Source organism: Macrotis lagotis, chromosome 5, assembly GCF_037893015.1.
Source record: "Macrotis lagotis isolate mMagLag1 chromosome 5, bilby.v1.9.chrom.fasta, whole genome shotgun sequence".
NCBI classification, from domain to species: domain Eukaryota; kingdom Metazoa; phylum Chordata; class Mammalia; order Peramelemorphia; family Peramelidae; genus Macrotis; species Macrotis lagotis.
The window spans coordinates 24,110,684-24,132,986 of NC_133662.1; the positions used below are offsets into that span (position 1 = coordinate 24,110,684).

Here is a 22,303-nt window from a genome sequence, read left to right on the forward strand (position 1 = left end):
ATACCTGTCTTAAGTAATCATTATCGATTTACTAAGAGTTATTTTATGTGTCCATTATAAATAATTTTTCATATAGTTACTAATAGATAGCAAGTGTTTTTTCTTGAAATCTGTTGGTTCATATCCTTTGACCATTTACCCATGATAGAACAGTTCTTGGTCATATATACTTTTATCATAATTTCCTGTAGATCATAATTATTAAACCTTTATCAGAAAATCTGATGCAAATTTTTTTCAAATTAATGCCTTCTCTCATAATTCAAGAATTAATAAGTTCACATGTGTCAAAGATTTTCAACTTCAGGTAATTAAAATTATCTATTTTTTTTGTGATTACATCCTTTCACCTCTAATTGGAGAATTGGGGGATAGAGCTCTCAAATCCACCTAAAACCTTACTTTATATAGGTCAGAACCTGGATTTGGTAACTTTTTTGCCTTTCTATCTGCAGTACTATATGAGCTAAACTTCACAGAACAAACTACTTCCTGGTGTTCTCTCTCCTCATTCAGATAATAAACTCCTTGAGGGCAAGGACAACATTTCTTTTCCTTATTTGTACCTCTCCCCGCCCCCCCCCCCCCCCCCCGACTTAGCACAGTGCCTGACAGTGCTTACTGAATTAAACTGAATGTATGTTCAATGATTTGCTTTGGTTAAGAACATTTGCACGAATTTTTATTGTAAATTGAACTTGATTAGGTTTTCCCCCCCAATCATTTTATGTTGTGACCCTTTATATTCTGTCAATGTATCCATATTCAGCTTATCATGGTATATGATATAAATTTCTGGTCTAAATGTAATTTTTGTAAAATTCTTTTCTATTTTCTTTCACCTCCAAGAGTCTCCTACTTTCTTCAAGGTGTGAATTACCATCTTCTGCATGATCCCTATCCTGAGACTAGCAACTGCTATGTCCCCTCTGCTAAATTAACTTTATAGCTAACAAACTGGTATATGTTTGCCTTTATTACTTTATGCTGTAAATATTAATGCAAATACTTATATATTATACATAATTATGTGGGTACTATAGATATATATACATATATATGCATATGTATGTATTTAATATGTATTTAATACAATGTATTTAATACGATACAATTTAATACAAGCTCCTTATGAATAGGAATTCTTTCACTCTTTGTACTAGCAGAGTCTAGCATAGTAACTGGCACATGGCAGTTAAATAAAAATTTAGAGTTTGATCAGTTTCACCATTAAATCTTTGGGGTTTTTTCTCATTTTGAACAATCTGATAGTTCTCAAAGACTTTCTTAGAGGTTACTTCCCTGGATAAATGGCTGCGAGTGCCATGCTAGAATTAGGTCTGGTGGTTTTAGAGGAACTACTATTCTCAGGGCTCTTAGGTTCAGAGAGCTGAGTTGCATCCACTGGAGTCTGAGGGAAGAACATGGTTGAGGAGACAATATACGCATGTCAACTCCTAGAGTGATATTTCTTCTGATAATATTAAGTATACAATATTATTTATTTACTGAATATTTATTTTCCCTGCTCTGCCCAACATTTCATTATAATAATAGCTCACTAATTTTCTAGCTTTTATGTAATCCAATTTCTGCTTCCAATGCATTGTACATCATATAAATACAAAGATAAGAAAGTTTACAGATTTTTCTTTCACTGTATTCTCTCACCTCTGAATGCCTTTCTTTCAGGTGTCTGTGTTAAAGCTCTGGTTGATTCTGAACTGTTTATTTTCTAATTTGTTCTGCATTAATGCTTTATATCACCTTAACATATTGACTTTGATTTGAAAAGGAAATAGCTAGGGGACAGTCAAGATAGCAGAGTGAAGCCAGAAACTTTTTTTTTTTTTTTTTTAGGATTTTGCAAGGCAAATGGGGTTAAGTGGCTTGCCCAAGGCCACACAGCTAGGTAATTATTAAGTGTCAGAGGCTGGATTTAAACTCAAGTACTCCTGACTCCAGGGCTGGTGCTCTATCCACTGCCCCCACCTAGCCACCCCCAGAAACTTTCTTAAGCTCTCCAGAGTTTCCCGCAGAAACAACTTTAATCAAGTCTTTAAATGGATTTTGGAGAGAACTTCCTTGGTAGAGTAACGATGATAGCAAGAAGTGAACATACTCCTGGAACTTTTGTCTATATAACTTTAAATAAAGCAGCTACATAAACATTGATGCTACAGATTCCACCCCCCAAAAAAGAGCAAAACAAATTCTCAATTCAAGATAGCCCAGAGGATCTTCAGTAGGGGTCTGTCTCTTCTGTGGTAATGGGGAAGTATAGGCCAACTTTAGCAGGATAGCAGGAAGGTCAGTGGGAAGATGTTAGCCATAGCATAATTCAGGTTCTAGATCAACTAGAAAGCAGCATAAGTCCTGGCTGGGCAAGATAGTAGGACAACAGGACCCCAGACAACACCCAAGCACTGGGAACACTGGGGAAACAGGAATTGGTTGGGAACCACTGCATAGGCAAAGCTGGGACATAAAGGAAGAAACAAACCTCTACACAGGCAATGCCTGGGTTGCATGCAACACTTTGGCAAGCAAAAAGCCAAGGACCAGATCCCAGCACCAGCACAAAAGATCAGGACTACACTTCTTGTACCCTAGGAACAAAGCTCAACTATCAAAATGAGCTAAAAAAAAAAGCCCTAATCATAGAAAGTTATTATTCAGATAAAGATGATAAAAATGACATCTCAGAAGAGAAAAGCAATGACAAACAGGAAGTCTGAAAGGAGTTTAAGAATTTAATTCAAATCCAAAAACCTCATGGAAGAGCTGAAAAATGATTTTAAAAACTGAAGAGAGGAAAAGGAAAAAATGGAAATAGGAAAGGAGAGTCATGCAGAAGAATTATGAAAAAATGACTGAAGAAGTCAACTCCTTTAAAAGTAAAAATAATCAATTGGAAGAATGTAACTCATCAAAAAAAATTAACTGGAAAAGGAAAACATCTCTTTTAAAAGCAAAATAAAACAACTAGAAAAGTAAACACAAAAGATAACAAGAAAAAACCCCTAAAAAACAGAACTGGACAAAATGGAAACTTAATGATTCTATAAGACACCAAGATTTTATCAAAAGAAAAGCAAAAGGTTGAAAAAATAGAAGAACATATAAAGTAATTTTTAGAAAACACAAACAAGTGAAAAATGAATCCAGAAGAGATAATTTATGAATAATTGATCTACCTGAAAGCCTAGATAAAAAAAAGAGCTTGAAAAATATCTTTCAGGTTATTATCATGGGAAAACTGCACTAATATCCTGGATCAAAAAAACAACAGAGTCCCTGAAAAAATAGACAGTATTCCTCCAGAAAGAGATCCCAGAATAAAACAAATCCGAGGAATATCCTAACAGAATTCCAGCATTCTCATCAAAAGGAGAATACAGTCAAAAAAGGGGCAATTTAAATATAAAGGAATCACAACTAGAATTACACAGTGCTTATCAATTTCAACATTAAAGGATCAGAGGCCCTGGAATATGCTATCAGAGGGTAAAGGACCTTGGATTACAAACAAAAATTATCTACTCTGCCAATTTCAGCAAATTCTGTCAGGGGAAAAGATGAATTTCCAATAAAATAGAAGACTTCCAAAATCTTCTGGGAAAAAAGATGCAAACAGAACAGAAAATTCAATCTTCAAATACAAAACTCAAATGTTGCACAAAAAGATAAATGGAAAGGGGGAAAAAAACACTGGTCAAGAACATTAAACTGTTTATATCCCCTAAAAGGGAAGATAACACTTGTAACTCATAAGAACTTTATTTTTCTAAGGATAGTTAAAAGCAATATACTTAGAGAGAGGTATGGGTATAGTCACAAAAGTGTTGAGCTTTTAACCACAACCTCAACTGATGAGTGTTGAGTATAACTAAAGAGATTGTACTTACAGGATATGGGTATAAATGAGACATGAAGTGATATTGATTGTGAGGGTGATATTTCCTTTTAAGACAGAAGGAAGGAGGGTACTTAGGAGGTCTACAAAAAATTAAATCATGAAGATATTTTTATCAAGGGGAGTTGTACTACAACAGGGACAGAGAGTGAGAGTATACTTAGAAAAGCTGGACATGAATAGATCATGAAGTAATCTTGCCTTATTCCATACCTTAGTTAAAAAGGGTTAAAATGCTAGAGATAGAGTACTGTAGGGTAAGAGGGAGAGTGTACCCGATTCTTTGGTTGTAGAGCTATGGTTGGAGTACTAAAAGGATGGAGGGAGAGACTGCCAGTAAAAAGTAAAAAGTCAAGGGACTGCAGGTGAAAAGATCATGAAACATTTTTGCTTTCCTTGATGCTCTGGCTACAACTGTAGGGAATGTGCTTAGGGGGTGGGGGAGGGTGCAAAAAATAGTTCATGAAATGATTTGGCTTTGCATGATGCTTTGGCTCATGAGAATTATGTATCCATAGAGGTTACTTGAAAAGAGGGAGTGGTATAAATTGACTACAATTTGATGTGTTAATTTATGACAGAAGACAGGGTTAAAAAAATAAAGACATATAAAGAAGGACTATACTAGAAGGCTAGTTAATGCAGGAAAAATAACACCAGATGATATGCAGAAAGACTTAGTAAAGTAGATGGAAAGAAGGGAGGGTGTCAACACTAATTAAATCCTTCTTTCAACAGATTTGGCCAAAACAATGAATAACATACATTGCTAATTGGGTCTAAAAATCTATCCTACCCTACAGGGCAGGGCTGGGGGGGGGGGGGGGGGCAATGGAAAGAATGGGTAAAAGGGAAATGATAAAAGGGAAGAAGATAGTAAAATTAAAAATTAAATAGAAAAGTTAAGGGAGTTAAATATTGATGAGGAGAGACAATAGGAAAGGAAAGAGAAAAGTATAAACCAGAGAAAGACAGCAATAAAGGAAGGCAATTAAAGAGTTAATAATTATTATTGTGAACATGAATGGAATGAACTCTTCCATAAAACCAAAGTAGATAACAGAATGTATTTAAAAACCAGAATTCTACAATAAATTGAATACAAAAATCATCTGAAGCATAGAGCTTCACACAGAGTAAAGGTAGATGGCTGGAGCAAAATATATTATGCTTCAGTGAAAGAACAAGTGACAAGCCTGATCTCAAACAAAGCTAGGAAAAATTTATCTCATTAAAAGGGATAAGGAAAGAAACTATAACTTCTTAAAAAGCACCAAAGGCAATGAAGTTATATCATTATTAAACTTATATACACCAAGTGGTATAGCATCCAAATTCTTACAGTAAAAGCTAAATGAATTACAGGGAGACACAGACAGCAAAACTATAATAGCAGGAGACTGCAGCCTCTCTCTCTCAGAATTTGATAAATGAAACCACAAAATAAGCAAGAAAGAAGTTAAGAAGGAATCTTAGAAAACTTAGATATGACAGAACCCTGGAGAAAACCGAATGGGAAAAGAAAGGAAAATACCTTTTTCTCTGTAGTACAAGGCACCTATACCAAAATTGACCATGTCCTAGGTATAAAAACCTTACAATCAAATGCAGTAAGGCAGAAATAATAAATACATGCTTTTCAGATCATGATATAATAAAAATTAAATGAAATAAAGGGAAATGATAAAACAAAAATTAATTGGAATCTAAATAAGTGAATTTTAAAGAATTAGTGGATCACACAAAAAATTAAAGAAATTATCAATAATTTCATCCAAGAAGATGATGAGAAATCATACCAAAATCTGTGAGATGCAGCCAAAGCAGTGTCTAGGGGAAATTTTCTCTCTCTCTAAATGTTTATGTTAATAAAATAGAAAAAGAGGGGACCAATGAATTGGGCATACAATGAAAAAAGTTAGAAAAAGAACAAATTAAAAGTCCCCAATAAAATACCAGATAAGAAATGCTGAAAACCAAAGGAGAAATTACTAAAATTGAAAGCAAGAAAAATACTGATCTAAGAAATAAAACTAAGAGTTATTTTTCCCCATAAAGCCAATGAAATTTTATGGGAAAAAAAAAGACAATCTTTTGGTTAATTTGATTAAAAAAAGAAAAAACAAAGCTATTAATATCAAAAATGAAAAAGATGAATTCGCCACCAAAGAGGAGGAAATTAAAGAGATGATTCAGAGCTATTTTGCCCAACTATATAATGAACAAATTTGACAATCTGTGTGAAATGCATGAATATTTACAAAAATATAAACTACCCAGAATAACAAAAGAAGAAATAAAATACTTAACCCCATTTCAGAAAAAGAAGATTGAAGAAACCATTAAACTCCCAAAGAAAAAAATCTCCAGGTCCAGATGGATTTACAAATGAATTCTACCTAACATTTAAAGAACAATTAATTTCATTTCTACATAAACTATATCAAAAAACAGTAGGAACTTTACCAAATTCCATTTATGACAGAAATATGTTGCTGATACCTAAACCAGGAAAAGACAAAAAAAAAAGAAAATTATAGACCAATCTCCCTAATGAATATTGATGCAAAAAATTTAAATAAAATTTTAGCAAAGAGATTATAAATTATTATTAGACAAGGATGATTATTATATGAAATATATGATTATCTCAGTAGATGATAAAAATCTTTGACAAAATAAAACATCCATTTCTATTAAAACACTAGAAAATGTAAGAATAAATGGAGTTTTCCTTAAAATAATTAGTGGTATCTATCTAAAACCATCAACAAGTATTCTAAATAAGGGGGATAAACTAGGAGCATTTCCAATAAGATCAGGAGTAAAACAAGGATGTCCATTATCACTATTGCTATTCAATATAGTAACAGAAATGTGAGCTTTTAACAATAAGAAAAAGAAATTGAAGGAATAGAAGAGGAAAAGAGGAAACAAAAACTCATTCTTTGCAGATTATATGAGGGTATTCTCAGAGAATCCTAGAAAATGAACTAAAAATTACTTGAATACTAGCAAAGTAGCAGAATAGAAAATAAACTCACATAAATCAGTAACATTTCTATATATCACCAACAAAGCCCAGAAGCAAGAGATGGAAAAGGAAATTGTATTTAAAATAACTGCAGACAACAAAAAATAATTGGGAGTCTACCTACCAAAACAAACTCAGAAACTATATGAAAATAATTACTACATAATTATTACTATATAATTATTATATGAAAATAATTACAAAACATTCTTAATGCAGATATAACTATAAATATATATAAATATAAATATAAATAATATATAAATATACATAATTGGGCAAATACAATTGTTCATGGACAGGTCAAGCTAATATAACACAATTCTACCTATACTATATTACTTATTCAGTGCCACACCAATCCAACTACCAAAAAACTATTTTATTGAGCTAGAAAAAATAGTAACAAAATTCATATGGAGGAACAAAAGGTCAAGTATATCGAGGGGAATTAATGGGAAAAAGATTCAAAGAAAGGTGGCCTAGCCATAACAGATCAAAAATTATATTATAAAGCCTCAATCATCAAAACTGTTTAGTACTGGCTAAGAACTAGAGTAGTGAATCAGTGGAATAGATTAGGTGCAAAAGAGACAGCAGGAAATGACTACTGTAATGTACTGGTTGACAGACCCAAAGAATCCAACTTTTGAACTACTGGACAAACTGTAATACAGTATGGCAGAAACTAGGCATAGACCAATATCTAACACCCTTTACCAAGATAAGATTGGAATGGGTACAAAATTACATAAAAAGTGACACCATAAGTCAGTTAGGAAAGTAAGGGATAGTTTATCTGTCAGATCTATGGAAAGGGGAGCAGTTATGATCAAATAAAAGATAGAAAACATTATAAAATACAAAATGAATGATTTTCATTACATTAAATTGAAAAGATTTTACAAAAATAAAATCAATGCAACCAAGATTAAGGGAAATGCAGTAAGTTGGGAAAGAACTCAAAACTACAAAAAATGAATCAGTGCATGTAGGTGGAAAATTAAGTAAAATAAATTTAAAAAGAAAAGAAATGGCTAATTAATAAATCTAGAATTTTGGAAGAGGCTTTATTTTTCATATGCCTTTGTCCTGGTTTCTTTTTTGATGACAGTTATTGGGCAATAAACAGGTATGTGCCAAAACTGGCTTGAAGAGCTTACTGTTAAATTTTGACTATAAGCATTTACACCTCTGAAATTAGCAAAGGTCCATTTTTGTCTCTGTTGTTGTCGTCTTCTTTCTCCAACTGCCTCTCTCCTTCCTTCTTTCGGCAATTTTGTACCAAATTAATTTCATATTGGACTTTTTTAATGTATGTTACCTTATGTTACCTTATATTTTTCATGCTTACATTTCTTATTTTCTCAGTTAAACTTTAACTCCTTTGAAATTAGGGTTAGTTTACTATTCTACATAATTCTTAGAACATAACTTACATACAGTCATTAACTCATAAATTATGTACCAGTGGACTGGGGAAGTAAAGTACTGAAAAAATGTTGAAGTTCAGATTAATATAAATTAATTGTATTACATTTAACCTTGGCAGAGGAGATAACTTATAAATTCAAATATTAAAGTCACAACTTTCCACACCTTGACCAAGTCATTTAATATTCTTTTTTTTTAGGGTTTTTTTTTTTTCCCAAGGCAAACAGGGTTAAGTGGCTTGCCCAAGGCTACATGGCTAGGTAATAAGTGTCTGAGACCGGATTTGAACCCAGGTACTCCTGACTCCAGGGCCGGTGCTTTATCCACTACGCCACCTAGCCGCCCCCATTTAATATTCTTTAGACCTCAATTCCTTCATGTACAAAAAAAGAGGAGGACTGAACTAGATCTACTGAGGACCACTAAAGTGATCTAAATTTTTATGATCTTATGATCTCAATAAGAAAAGGTAAAGATTTCTTCCAGTTATTTAACATTACTGATTTCATATTGGACAACTTCATCCAAACATTTCATATTTGTTCCTAGTTCTAATTAGTTCAATATTGAGAGTTTCTAGTCTCTGTATTTGGCTTTCATTAAAGCAGCCTATCTTCAAGACTTAAATTATTCTCCGAGTTATAATGCAAAATAGCTTAAAATTAGACAAGTATTTCAACCTGTGTTAACTAAACAATGTCGCTTACAAATTAAATGGTGATGCCGTAATTTATAAGCAAAGTATATGAACAGGCAGTTTTCTTTTTTTGTCTATTAATTTTTTAACTTCTTTATTTTTTTATTTACACATTACTAAAATATTCTTAAGAGTAAACATAATACCCCCTCCCCCACAAAAAATATAAAACCTCATGATAAAGAAAAAGAAAGAGAAAAAAAATGTGTTTGAGTCTGTTCTGATGCCATCAACTCTGTCTTGGGTGGATCACATTCTTTATCATAAGTCCATGACAGAAGTTACTTCCATATATTTCCACAGTTGCTGTCGCTGATTGTAATTCTCTCCATCCATCCCTCCCCACAACCATTTATTATATTTTCTCTCTCTCCTTTCATTCTGTCCCTATTCTAAAATGTGCTGTAAGGTAGCTGAGTGGTGCATCAAACAGAACATTGGCCCTGGGGCTAAGAGGCCCCAAGCCCACATACCACCCCAGAGACCCAGCAACCACCCAGCCCTGAGGTCCTAGATAGGCCACCCAATCCCAGCACCTTGCAAAAAGTAAAAAAGAAAATATGTTATATCTGACTATTCTCTCCTATGATCTACCCTCTCCTCCATCACCCACATCATCCCCCTATGAGTCTAAGATCTCACTGCTAATTCCTAGGAAATCAAGATTAAAATACCTATTTCTGATAGCTTCATTGTTTTCACCATAAATAAAAAACAAGATGACCATACCAAGGAAACCATTTAGTTTAAAAGGTCCTAAAAATCTACCTGAATTCATTTAATTTGTTGTTTAAATATTGGTTCCCACATAATAAAACATAAATGACATCTTAATAATACCCCAAAACTTCTAACTTTATAAAAAATGATTTTAATAAAATGTCAAGAGAATGAAAGAAATCAACTACAGAAAGAAATTTTCACATAAAGTCACGTTTAAATGAATAAGCAAAGCTCACAGCTACAGTATCCAGCAATTGAGTGACCACTGAAGCATAGAATAGTTCTGCAACAAGAAGTATGCTTCCTACAACAATCTGTTAAAAAAAAAAATAAGGTTCTGGCCACATACACTTTGTACAGCAGGAAACAAAATCAGAGAACAGTTTAAAGATTAAGGAAATGTATAAATCTTTAGAATAGGAAAATGCCCTTACTGATAGCATTTAGAAAGGGAACATATTTAATCTTGGTATAAAAAATTCAACATTCTCAGAATGAAAAAATTCTGCTACAATATATATTTATTTGAGTATTAATTCATCCAAGGTCATCACTTTTAAGCATAAAAAATAATTAAGCACTAGACATCTGTTCATGCCACTCAAGCCATATAAAAAGAACTCCTAATATTTTTCCTTTCATGCCATTTACAAATTAAGTGGAAAAACTGATTTGTAAAAGCATAGTCACTGGACACAAAGTGTTATTTGGAAAATTGAAGTATCTAATAATGTTATTCATGAAAAGACAAGCAAAATGGTACATATAAATTAAATTTCAATATGATATTAAGATATATCCAAGTAACAAAGATTCTGAACAAATATTAGGAAAAATAAGAATTACTGAAAATATTTTAGTGAAAACTTTTTTTTACAAAATTACATTTTCACATTCTAGCCAATTCACATAATGTTTTTCCTGTTTTTCCTATGCAACTGAGAAAAAAATTGTAGCTATACCAATAATTATTTTCTGGTTCTATTCTTCTACAGAAAGAAAACTGTAGCAATTATAAAATAATGACAAATATTTCTAATGTTCTTTTTTCCTTTCTTCAGAAATATAAATAACAATTTAAAGATATTTTTAGTAGGTTGAAGTTTTTTATATTGAAAGACATATTTTGTTCATTGAGTTTCATGAAAAATGTACCACAGTTTTGGCCAAAGAGCCACAAATAAACACAGGTATTAACAAGAAAACATCTATTAACCTGCTTATATTTTATCATAAATGATAATTCTTTCTAAAAATTAAAAAGTGACACTTTTAAAATATGATAATACTATTTAGGCAAATATTTAGGTAAATACTTCAATAATTCATATCAACAAACACTCAACTTATGCTATAGTATTAAGTATACAAAACAGTATAGAACTGAAAAAAAGAAGATGAAAAACCAACATTATCCCTAATCCTCAAGAAAATCAAAATCACATAAGTAGATAAGAAATAATACTCTAGTGATTTGGATAACTTAAAGAAAAATAAACTTCCTAAGTTTCAACTTGCTTTCAACTTAAGGAAAATACGTCCATTTTTATATGTGTTCTATTAAACTTTATGAAAGTAAAGAAATAAGCATTGCCATAGGAATCAATGAACAAAACTCCAAAAATATTATTTTGCTGCAACATTCTAAAATCCAATCCAGTACATCAAGTTTATTTTCCTGAATGTGAACAAAATGGAAGACGGGATATTTTCCCCAGGCTAGACATTTCCCCAGAAGAGAAATTATGCATCAAGAGGTGGAGCCAAATTACAGTTTTCTCAATAGGCAAAAATAGCAAGCTCTCTAACAGTCAGCCTAATGAATTAAGAGCAGAAAACACAGGTGCCTAGTATATTAACTAAGTACTTCTTCTGATTCCCATACATATTCTAGCAAAGGATACAATCTGATCCACCAAATTGGATATACTAAATAACTTGCTAGCTGCTTAAAATATCTGCTACTATACACACTACCCATACCCTCACTCTACTATTGGGTGGCAACAAGTCTCAAATCTGCCCTGCTACTATAGGGGATGGAAAAGTTAAAGAAGGTGGGACAGTATAATTCAATCAAAACAATAAATAAGAGAGGAAACTGGAAGAGAGCACCACAATATCAGACTGCACTGGGTCTGAAGAAAAGAGAACTGACATTTAACTGGAATAATTTTGCCATCTTTACAAGTCATTTAGCACGAGGACTGAAGTGAGTGAAAAGTAAATTCCCTGATGATTAATCCAAGGAGGTCAAGCTTTGAGGATCAACCCCAAGGTACTACAATCAAAGGAGATGCAGTCAAAGAATATAACAAAGACTATCAGTAACAACCCCAAGAGGGAAAAAAAATTCAGTTACAAATCTAGAGCACAAGTAGATAATTCTATAGGAAAAAATATTAAGAAAGAAGGAGAAAGACTTCCGGCCAAGATGCCGGAGAGAAGACAGGCACAGTTCTAGAGTCTCCTGATCTCTTCCCCATCTATCACATGAAACAAACCTCTTAGAGGAAGTCCGACTCACGGAACCCAGAGAGAAAAGCCAGGAGAAAGAGCATCTACCTCAGGATTTGCCTCCCGCAGCAGCCTTGGCTGAGTACCGGCTGGTGAGTCTAGGCTCAGAGGGAGGATCAGCCCTAGGTCAGCCAGATTAACAGCTGAATTGGAACCAGGAGTCTGAGGGCAGGAGAGCCGGACCTGCTGGATCAGCGGTGGGGCTGGGATGACAGAGGCTTGGGTCTGCGGGGGAAGCAGAGGCGCTGGTGTTGGTGCTGTCCCCCTGGAGCTTGGAGACGGGGCTGCCGGGAGAGGTCTGGTTCAGGAGAGCTGCGGACACCATCCCTAGGCTCCTCCCATCGGAGAAACTCTGAGCCCACACCTCCATTGCACTGAGGCCTCCTTCCAAACCAACAATTGCAAACTACTTCTGCCTCAGGCCCAGGTGTGTGAGCCTAAGAACCAGCCCAGCTGAGGAATGACCTCAGGCCAGGGTAAAGCCCACCATTGATTGAAGGCAAAAGAATTCTATGGTTCCAACTCCTCCCTTCGGGCAAAGGGAGAAGGCCTCTCAACCAAGGTCACAGACACTCCAGAGAGGGCAACCAGCACCTCCTACTGGCCATCCAGAGAAACTGCACTCAGTAAAGCCTTTAGCGATCCCAAGCCCAGGTGAACCAGCCACACCCCCCAACTCAAGGTCTTAGCATAATGAAGAAGGGTCAGCGGAAAAGTGGATTCATAGAAAAATTCCTGAAAGGGAAAGACCCCAACTCAGAGAGACCTGGAACCTCTGAGGAGAATACAATAGTGGTCTCCAACACAGAAAGACTTCCTCAAAGAAATAAGGAAGGAGCTTAAAAATTTGAGAGAGACAATTAATACCTTGCAACAAGAAAACAAAACCTTAGAAAGTACAATTGGACAAACACAAAAGGAGAATAAATCTCTCAGATCATCAATTGGACAATTAGAAAATGAGAATAATTCCCTCAGATCCTCAAATGAGCAAAGGCAAAAAGAAATTAATTCTCTCAAAACCTCAATTGGTCAAATGGAAAGCTCTTTCAAAAATATAATTGACCAATTGGAAAAGGAGTTGCAAAAGTTTAATGAACAAAACTCCTCCCCCCAAAAAAGAATGGAGTCTACAGAAACTAATGACTCCACGAGACAGCAAGAGTCAGTTAAACAAAATCAAAAAATTGAAAAAATAGAAGCAAATGTAAAATACCTCATCAACAAAACCACTGACCTTGAGAATAGATGGAGGAGGGGCAACCTCAAAATTATAGGACTTCCTGAAAACACTGAAGAGAAAAAAAGCCTGGACTTAATATTACAGGATCTAGTGATAGAAAACTGCCCTGATATCATGTAATTGGAGGGCAAAGTAGTTATTGAAAGAGTACATCGATCCCCACCAGAAAAAGATCCTAAAATGAAAACACCAAGGAATGTTGTGGCCAAACTGCAGAATTATCAGATAAAAGAGAAAATCCTGCAAGCAGCAGAAAGAAACAATTTAAATATCAAGGAGCCACAGTAAGGATCACACAGGACCTGGCTGCATCAACATTAAGGGAACAAAGGACCTGCAACAAGGGAGCTTGGAATGCAGCCAAGAATCTACTTTCCTCCAAAGCTGAGACTGCTCTTCCAGGGAAAAAGACGGACATTTAACGAAATGCAAGAATTCCAAAAAACTGTGATGAAGAGACCAGAGCTGAACACATAATTTGGACATCAAACAGGAGGTTCAAGAGACACATGAAAAGGTAAAAAAAGGGGGGGGGGCAGTAAAAGAAAAGAAAATGCAATCCAGTAAATTAGTTGAAACTGGTTATATTCCAGCATGGGGGTTAAAAAAAAAAGATTCTCATAAACCTTGAGAAATGTAACTGTAACAGAGAGAATACACCTTGCCAGAAATGATGGATATTCATGACCTATCCATGAGACTACTAATGGGATGTAACTGGCTTTAACCCCATTTGGGAGAAAGACTCTAATAACTCTCAGGAATTTTGACTCTATTCGATAGAATATACAGAACTAGAAAAGTCAGACACTCAGAATTTTCTATGACTTAGATAGAATGATCTAAAAAAAAACACTACCACCCTAAAAAGGGGGACAGGAAAGAGATGGCAGGAAGGAGGGGATTGAATGGGGTAAAACACATTATACTAAGAGGTCCAAAAACCTATGGTAATAGTGGGGAAGAAGGGAGGAGAGGAGAAACACCTGAATCTTCTTCTCATTAGACTTAGTTTAAAGTCAACCTACATATACTCAGTTAATTTATAAAACATCTAACCTTTCAAGTATTAAAAGGGGAAAGGGGAGGGGGGGAAATAAGGGGAAATAATAAAAGGAAGGGAAGGGAAAAAGGGAAAGGGGAAAGAAAGGGGAGGGTGTGATATAGGAGGGCAAACACACTGAAGGGGGTGGTTTTCAGAAACAAAAGACTAGGGAATATGGATAAGGGGGGGGGGTGATACAAACAGAGGGAAGATAGCACAGAGGGCAATAAAGAATTAGTAAGCATAACCTTGAATGTGAATGGGATGAACTCTCCCTTAAATCATAAGCAAATAGCAGAGTGGATTAAACACCAGAATCCTACAATATGCTGCTTACAAGAAACTCATTTGAAGCAGAGAGATACATATAGAGTAAAGGTAAAAGGTTGGAGCAAAATATATTTTGCTTCAGCTGAAGTAAAAAAAGCAGGGGTAGCAATCCTTATCTCAGACAAAGCAGCAGCAAAAATAGATAGTGTTACAAGAGATAAGGAAGGAAACTTTATCCTGCTAAAAGGTACCATAGACAATAAAGTCATTTCAATATTGAATATATATGCACCCAGTGGGACAGCATCCAAATTCTTAGAGGAGAAGCTGAAAGAATTACAGGAAGACATAGATAGCAAAACTCTACTAGTGGGAGACCTCAACCTCCCACTTTCAGATCTAAATAAATCAAATCATAAAACAAACAAGAACGAAATTAGGGAGGTAAATAGATTGTTAGAAAAATTAGATATGATAGATTTATGGAGGAAACTGAATGAGGATAGAAAGGAATATACCTTTTTCTCTGCAGTACATGGAACTTATACAAAAATTGACCATGTACTAGGACATAAAAACCTAATGATCAACTGCAGAAAGGCAGAAATAATGAATACATCTTTCTCAGATCACAATGCAATAAAAGTCATATGCAATACTGGGATAAGGAGATATAGACCCAGAACAAATTGGAAACTGAATAACCTCATTTTTAGAAATGAGTAGACCAAAAAACAAATTATAGAAAGAATTAACCATTTTAGCATAGATAATGATAATAATGAAACAACATATCAAAACCTATGGGATTCATTCAAAGCAACTCTCAGGGGATATATTATAGCTCTAAATGCTTATATGAATAAATTGGAGAAAGAGGAAATCAATGAACTAAACATGCAACTAAAAAAATTAGAGAAAGAACAAATCAAAAATCCCCAATTAAGTACTAAATTAGAAAATCTAAAAATTAAAGGAGAAGTTAATAAAACTAAAAGCAAAAAAATATTGAATTAATAAATAAAACCAAAAGTTGGTATTATGAAAAAACCAATTAAAATTGATAAACTCTGGTCAATTTGATTTAAAAAAAGAAAGAAGAAAACCAAATAGCTAGTATCATAAATGAAAAAGGTGAACTCACAACCAATGAGGAAGAAATTAAAGTAATAATTTGAAATTATTTTGCCCAACTCTATGCCAATAAATATGATAATCTAAGTGAAATGGATGAATATTTACAAAAATATAAGTTGCCCAGGTTAAATGAAGAAGAGATTAAATACCTAAACAACCCTATCTCAGATAAAGAAATTCAACAAGCCATTACTGAACTCCCTAAAAAAAATCTCCAGGGCCTGATGAATTCACAAGTGAATTCTACCAAACATTTAAGGAACAATTGGTTCAAATCCTATATAAACTTTTTGGAAAAATAGGGAAAGATGGAACTCGGCCTAACTCTTTCTATGAAACCAATATGGTACTGTTACCTAAACCAGGAAGAGTTAAAACCGAGAAAGAAAATTATAGACCTATCTGCCTGATGAATATAGATACAAAAATCCTAAATAAAATCTTAGCAAAATGATTACAACAAGTCATCACGAGGATAATACATTATGATCAAGTAGGATTTATTCCAAGAATGCAGGGTTGGTTTAATATTAGGAAAACTGTTAGTGTACTCAATTATATCAACAACAAACCTATCAGAAATCATATGATCATATCAACAGATGCTGAAAAAGCTTTTGACAAAATACAGCATCCATTCCTATTAAAAACACTAGAGAGTGTAGGAATAAATGGACTGCTCCTTAAAATAATTAGCAGTATCTATCTGAAACCATCAACTAGCATTATACTCAATGGGGAGAGGCTAGAGGCATTCCCAATAAGATCAGGGGTGAAACAAGGGTGCCCATTATCACCACTACTATTCAATATTGTATTAGAAATGTTAGCATAAGCAATAAAAGAAGAAAAAGAAATTAAAGGAATTAGAATTGGGAAGGAAGAGACAAAACTCTCACTATTCGCAGATGACATGATGGTCTACCTAAAGAATCCCAAGAAATCATCTTAAAAAACTACTGGAAACAATTAGCAATTTTAGCAAAGTTGCAGGTTATAAAATAAACCCTCATAAATCCTCAACTTTTCTATATATGTCTAGCAAGAAACAGCAGGAAGAGCTAGAAAGAGAAATCCCATTCAAAGTAACCTCAGACAATATAAAATATTTGGGAGTCTATTGCCAAGACAGACTCAGAATCTTTTTGAAAACAATTATAAAACACTTCTCACACAAATTAAATCAGATTTAAATAACTGGGCAAATATCAACTGCTCATGGATAGGTAGAGCTAATATAATAAAAATGACAATTCTACAAAAACTAAACTATCTGTTTAGTGCCCTACCAATCAAAATTCCAAAAAATTACTTTAATGACTTAGAAAAAACTGTAAGTAAATTCATATGGAGAAATAAAAAGTCAAGAATTGCCAGGAGTTTAATGAAAAAAAGTGCAAAAGAAGGTGGCTTAGCCCTACCCGATCTAAAATTATATTATAAAGCATCAGTCATGAAAACTGTTTGGTATCAGCTAAGAAATAGAGTGGTGGACCAGTGGAATAGACTAGGTGTAAAAGCAGGAGATGATTATAGTAAGCTACTGTTTGATAAACCCAAAGAGTCTGGCCATTGGGATAAAAATCCCTCTTTGATAAAAATTGCTGGGAAAATTGGAAGTTAGCATGGAAGAAACTTAGATTAGACCAACACCTCACACTCTTTACCAAGATAAGATCCAAATGGTTACAGGACATAGACATAAAAAACAATACTATAAGCAAATTAGAAGATCAAGGACTAGTCTACCTGTCAGATCTATGGAAATGGGAACAGTTTATGACTAAGGAAGAGTTGGAGAATATCACCAAAAAACAATTAGATGATTTCGATTACATTAAATTAAAAAGCTTTTGCACAGATAAAACCAATGTAACCACGATCAAAAGAAATGTGGTAAATTGGGAAACAATCTTTACAACTAATGATTCTGACAAAGGACTCATTTCTAAAATATACAGAAAACTGAGTCATATTTTTAAAACAAAAAGCCATTCCCCAATTGACAAATGGTCAAATGATATGCAAAGGCAATTTACAGATAAGGAGATCAAAGTAATCTATAGCCATATGAAAAAATGCTCTAAATCATTAATTATTAGAGAAATGCAAATTAAAGCTTCTCTGAGGTACCACCTCACACCTCTCAGATTGGCCAATATGACCAGGAAGGATAATGATCATTGTTGGAAGGGATGCGGAAAATCTGGGACACTATTACACTGTTGGTGGAGCTGTGAACTCATCCAACCTTTCTGGAGAGCTATTTGGAACTATGCCCAAAGGGCAACAAAAATGTGCATACACTTTGATACAGCACTACCACTATTGGGTCTATACCCTGAAGAGATAAGGAAGAAGGGTAAAAACATTACTTGTACAAAAATATTTATAGTAGCCCTGTTTGTGGTGGCAAAGAATTGGAAATCCGGTAAATGTCCTTCAATTGGGGAATGGCTTAGCAAACTGTGGTATATGTATGCCATGGAACACTATTGTTCTATTAGAAACCAGGAGGGACGGGATTTCAGGGAAACCTGGAGGGATTTGCATGAACTGATGCTGAGTGAGATGAGCAAAACCAGAGGAACACTGTACACCCTAACAGCAACATGGGAGTGATGTTCAACCTTGAGGGACTTGCTCATTCCATCAGTGCAACAATTGGGAACAATTTTGGGCTGTCTGCAAGGGAGAGTACCATCTGTATCCAGATAAGGAGCTGTGGAGTTTGAACAAAGTGCAAGGACTCTTCCCTTTAATTTAGGGGAAAAAAAACAGATAGCTTATTGTCTGATCTTGTTACCTCTTAGACTTCTCTTTAAGGATGATTTCTCTCTCATCACATCCAATTTGGAACAAGGTACAACATGGAAACGAAGTAAAGACTAACAGAGTGCTTTCGATGGGGGGGAGGGGGGAGGGAAGCAAGATTGGGGGGGGAAATGTAAAATTCAAATAATATCTTTAATAAAAATAAATTAAAAAAAAGAAAATATACATCTGAACAAAAAAAATGAAAGACAGTTTCAAAAAAAACCCTTGGGTGGTCTTATATGAGCTGCTACAAAGTGAACTAAACGGAACTATCAAAACATTATACAAAGTTACAATAATATTATAATAATAATCAGCTAAGAAATACCTAGTTACTCTGATTACTACAATGATTCACAACAATTCTAAAGAACTCAACATGGAAAATGCTATCTCCCTCCAGAGAGAACTAATAAATTCTGAGCATACATTAAATCAAAAAAAAAAAAAAAAGGAAAGGAGAGATGGCTACCAAGATATCAAAATCACTATCAATATCTTTTAATAAAAAAGAAAACTGAACAACTAATTAAACAGAGAATCTTTTGGGCTGGAGAGAGTAAAATGTTCCCAAATAATTCAAGAAATAGGGAATTTGAAAAAAAAGGTTAAAAGATGATAAATGCAATCACAGCAGAAAAAAATAGAATAGAAAAATAGGAATTCAGATGATTAGTCTCTCTGAGGAAAGAGTCAGTGAGACAGAGACAGAGAGAAGAGGGAAAAGACAGAAGGCAAATTAGGAGAGAAAGGCATAGTTTTACCTCTCAGATCTACAGAGAAGGGAAAAATTTATGACCAAACAAGAGATAGAGAACATTGTAAAAGGCAAAATGGATCATTTTGATTACAGTAAATTTAAAAGCTTGTGTGCAAACAAAACCAATATAACTAAGATTAAAAGGAAAGGAGAAAGACAGGAAACAATTTTTATAGCTAGTGTTTCTATTAAAGGTTCCATTTCTCAATATACAGAAAACTGAGTTAAATTTCTAAGAAAACATGTCATTCCCCAATTGACAAATGGTCAGAGGATATAAACAGGAAGTTTTCAGATGAAGAAATTAAAGGTATTGGTTATATGAAACAAAATTATCTAAATCACTATTTTTTCCTGGTTTTTTTGGAGGGGGAGAGCAATGGAGTTAAGTGACTTGCCTAAGGTCATATAGTTGGTAAGTATTAAGTGTCTGAGGCTGGATTTGAAATCAGATCCTCCTGCCTCCAGAGTCAGTGTTCTTCTATTCTCTGTGCCACCTAGCTGCCCACTCTAAATCACTATTGGTAAGAGAAATGCAAATCTAAATCACTATTGGTAAGAGAAATGCAAATTAAAGCAACTCTTCTCACACCTTTAAGATTGGCTAATAAGGCAGAAAAGGAAAATTATAAATGTTGAGAACATGTGGGAATACTAATGAATTTTTGATAGAGTTGTGATCTGATCTAACCATTCTGGAGAACACTTTGGAACTATGTTCAAAGAGCTATTAAACTATGCCCAAAGGGTATATCCCCTTTGATCCAGCATTGCCACTATTAGGTCTGTATCCCAAAGAGATCATAAGAAAGGATAAAAAAAACCCATATGTACAAAAATATTTTTATCACTAAGTTGTGGTATATGAATGCAATGGAATACTATTATGCTATAGGAAAAAATAAGCAATCAGATTTGAGAAAAACCAAGAACAACAAACTGATACTGAGTGAAGTGAGCAAACCAGAACACTGTATGCACTAACAGCAACATTATTCAATGATCAACTCTGATTGGTGGATAGCTTCTCAGCAATAAAATGATACAAGACTAGAGGCTCATGATGGAAAATGCTATTTAGAGTCATATGAAAAAAATATTTCAAATTACTGATTAGAGAAATGCAAATTAAAACAGTTCTGAGGTACTATCTCATACTATCAAATTAGCTAAAATGACAAAAAAGAAAATGATCAATTCTGGAAAGCATGTAGAAAAACTAGGGCACCAATCTAGTACTGATGGAGTTGTGAATTGATCCAACCATTCTGGAGAGCAATCAAAGGTCAATAAAACTGCAAAGACCCTTTAATCCAGCAATACTACACTACTAGATCTGTATCACAAAGAGATTTTTTTAAAAAAGGGAATGTTCTCACATAAACAAAAATATTTATAGTGGCAAAAAATTGGAAATTGAAGGTCATTGATTGGGGAATGACTGAACAAGCTATGATATATGAATGTGATGGGAATACTATCGTTCTGTAAGAAATCATGAGTGGCCAGACGTCAGAAAAACATGGAAAGACTTGCATGAACTGATGTTGAATGAAGTGAGTAGAATCAGGAGAATACTGTACACACTAACAGAACATTGTGAGATGATCGACTATGATGGACTTAACTTCTCTGAGCAATTCAATGAACAAGAACAATCATGAGAGATGCTAAAGAAAATGTCATACACATCCAGAGAAAAAATCAGATTCTGGAAATATGTTAAATATGATTAAACATGTAAAACCTATAATATCAGTTTTCTTGCTGCCATGTGGAGGATGGGGTGGGAAGAGAGAGTGATAGAAAAATGTGGAACTCAAAAACTTGCAGAAGGATGAATGAAAATTATCCTTACATGTAATGGCAGGGGGGAGAGAAATTTTTGGAGTCTTTAAAAAAATAAATAAAAGGAAAAAGAAAAAAAGAAAAGAAAGAAACTAGGAGTAGCTGGAATTTAAAAAAGCCTGGAAAGACTTGCAGGAACTGATGCTAACTGAAGTGAGCAGAACCAGGAGAACAACATGCACATTAATAATGAGTGGGATATTCCCTCTTAAGAGTTAATATTCCTAGTGAAGTCCTCTCAGGATTAAAAAACCATTAAAATGAAGACAGACTATTACTCTTAGACTATTCTTGTATTCCAAGTCAGGCACCCTCCTGATTCTTTTGGGGGGGAAATAGTGGACTATTTCCAAAGAAACCTTGCATTTTCAGTCACCTATTTGATGATAAAAACTATCTTAACTGGAGGAATAATACACTGTTCCCATGAGAAAAATCTTGCATTCCAATGAAGCTCATAAGACTCCTCTTGTTTGATGATATTACTTCAATAAGATAGTTGTAATCCTGAAGGTTATTCTCACCATCTGGATGGTGAGGTAATATTTTATAAAACCTTTCATTCTTTTCTTTGTTGCTGGGGTAGATTTTCACAAGAAGAATGTAACTCTGAAGACTAAATAATGAGCTGACAGAGAAGGATGATATGAAGGGGGAGGGGATCATGTAAGGCCATATAATCTTGCTTGACTGTCAATTCGGGGCAGCTCCTTGATCTTCACTACCTTTGTGAGACTTGGAGTGTGATCTTTTCTTGAGCAAAGACAAAATAAGCTTTCTTTTTTGTTCACAGGAGTCTCTATTTTTTAAGTGGATTTTTATCCCACACACCAATATTATGAGATGATAGGTTATGACAGAT

General features: G+C 34.2%; 1 protein-coding gene across 5 annotated transcripts in view; it reads right to left on the minus strand.

Moving 5' to 3' along the window:
• SUPT3H (SPT3 homolog, SAGA and STAGA complex component) overlaps window positions 1-22,303 on the minus strand; it is a 682,254-nt gene that overhangs the window by 428,766 nt on the left and 231,185 nt on the right. For 3 of the 5 annotated variants that reach the window (XM_074237076.1, XM_074237080.1, XM_074237077.1), the window contains exon 3: window positions 6,383-6,418. The exons of the other annotated variants lie outside the window; for them this stretch is intronic. In XM_074237076.1, the coding sequence (XP_074093177.1) occupies window positions 6,383-6,418 (36 nt within the window). The remainder of the gene's footprint in view (window positions 1-6,382; window positions 6,419-22,303) is intronic. 5 annotated transcript variants of the gene reach the window in all.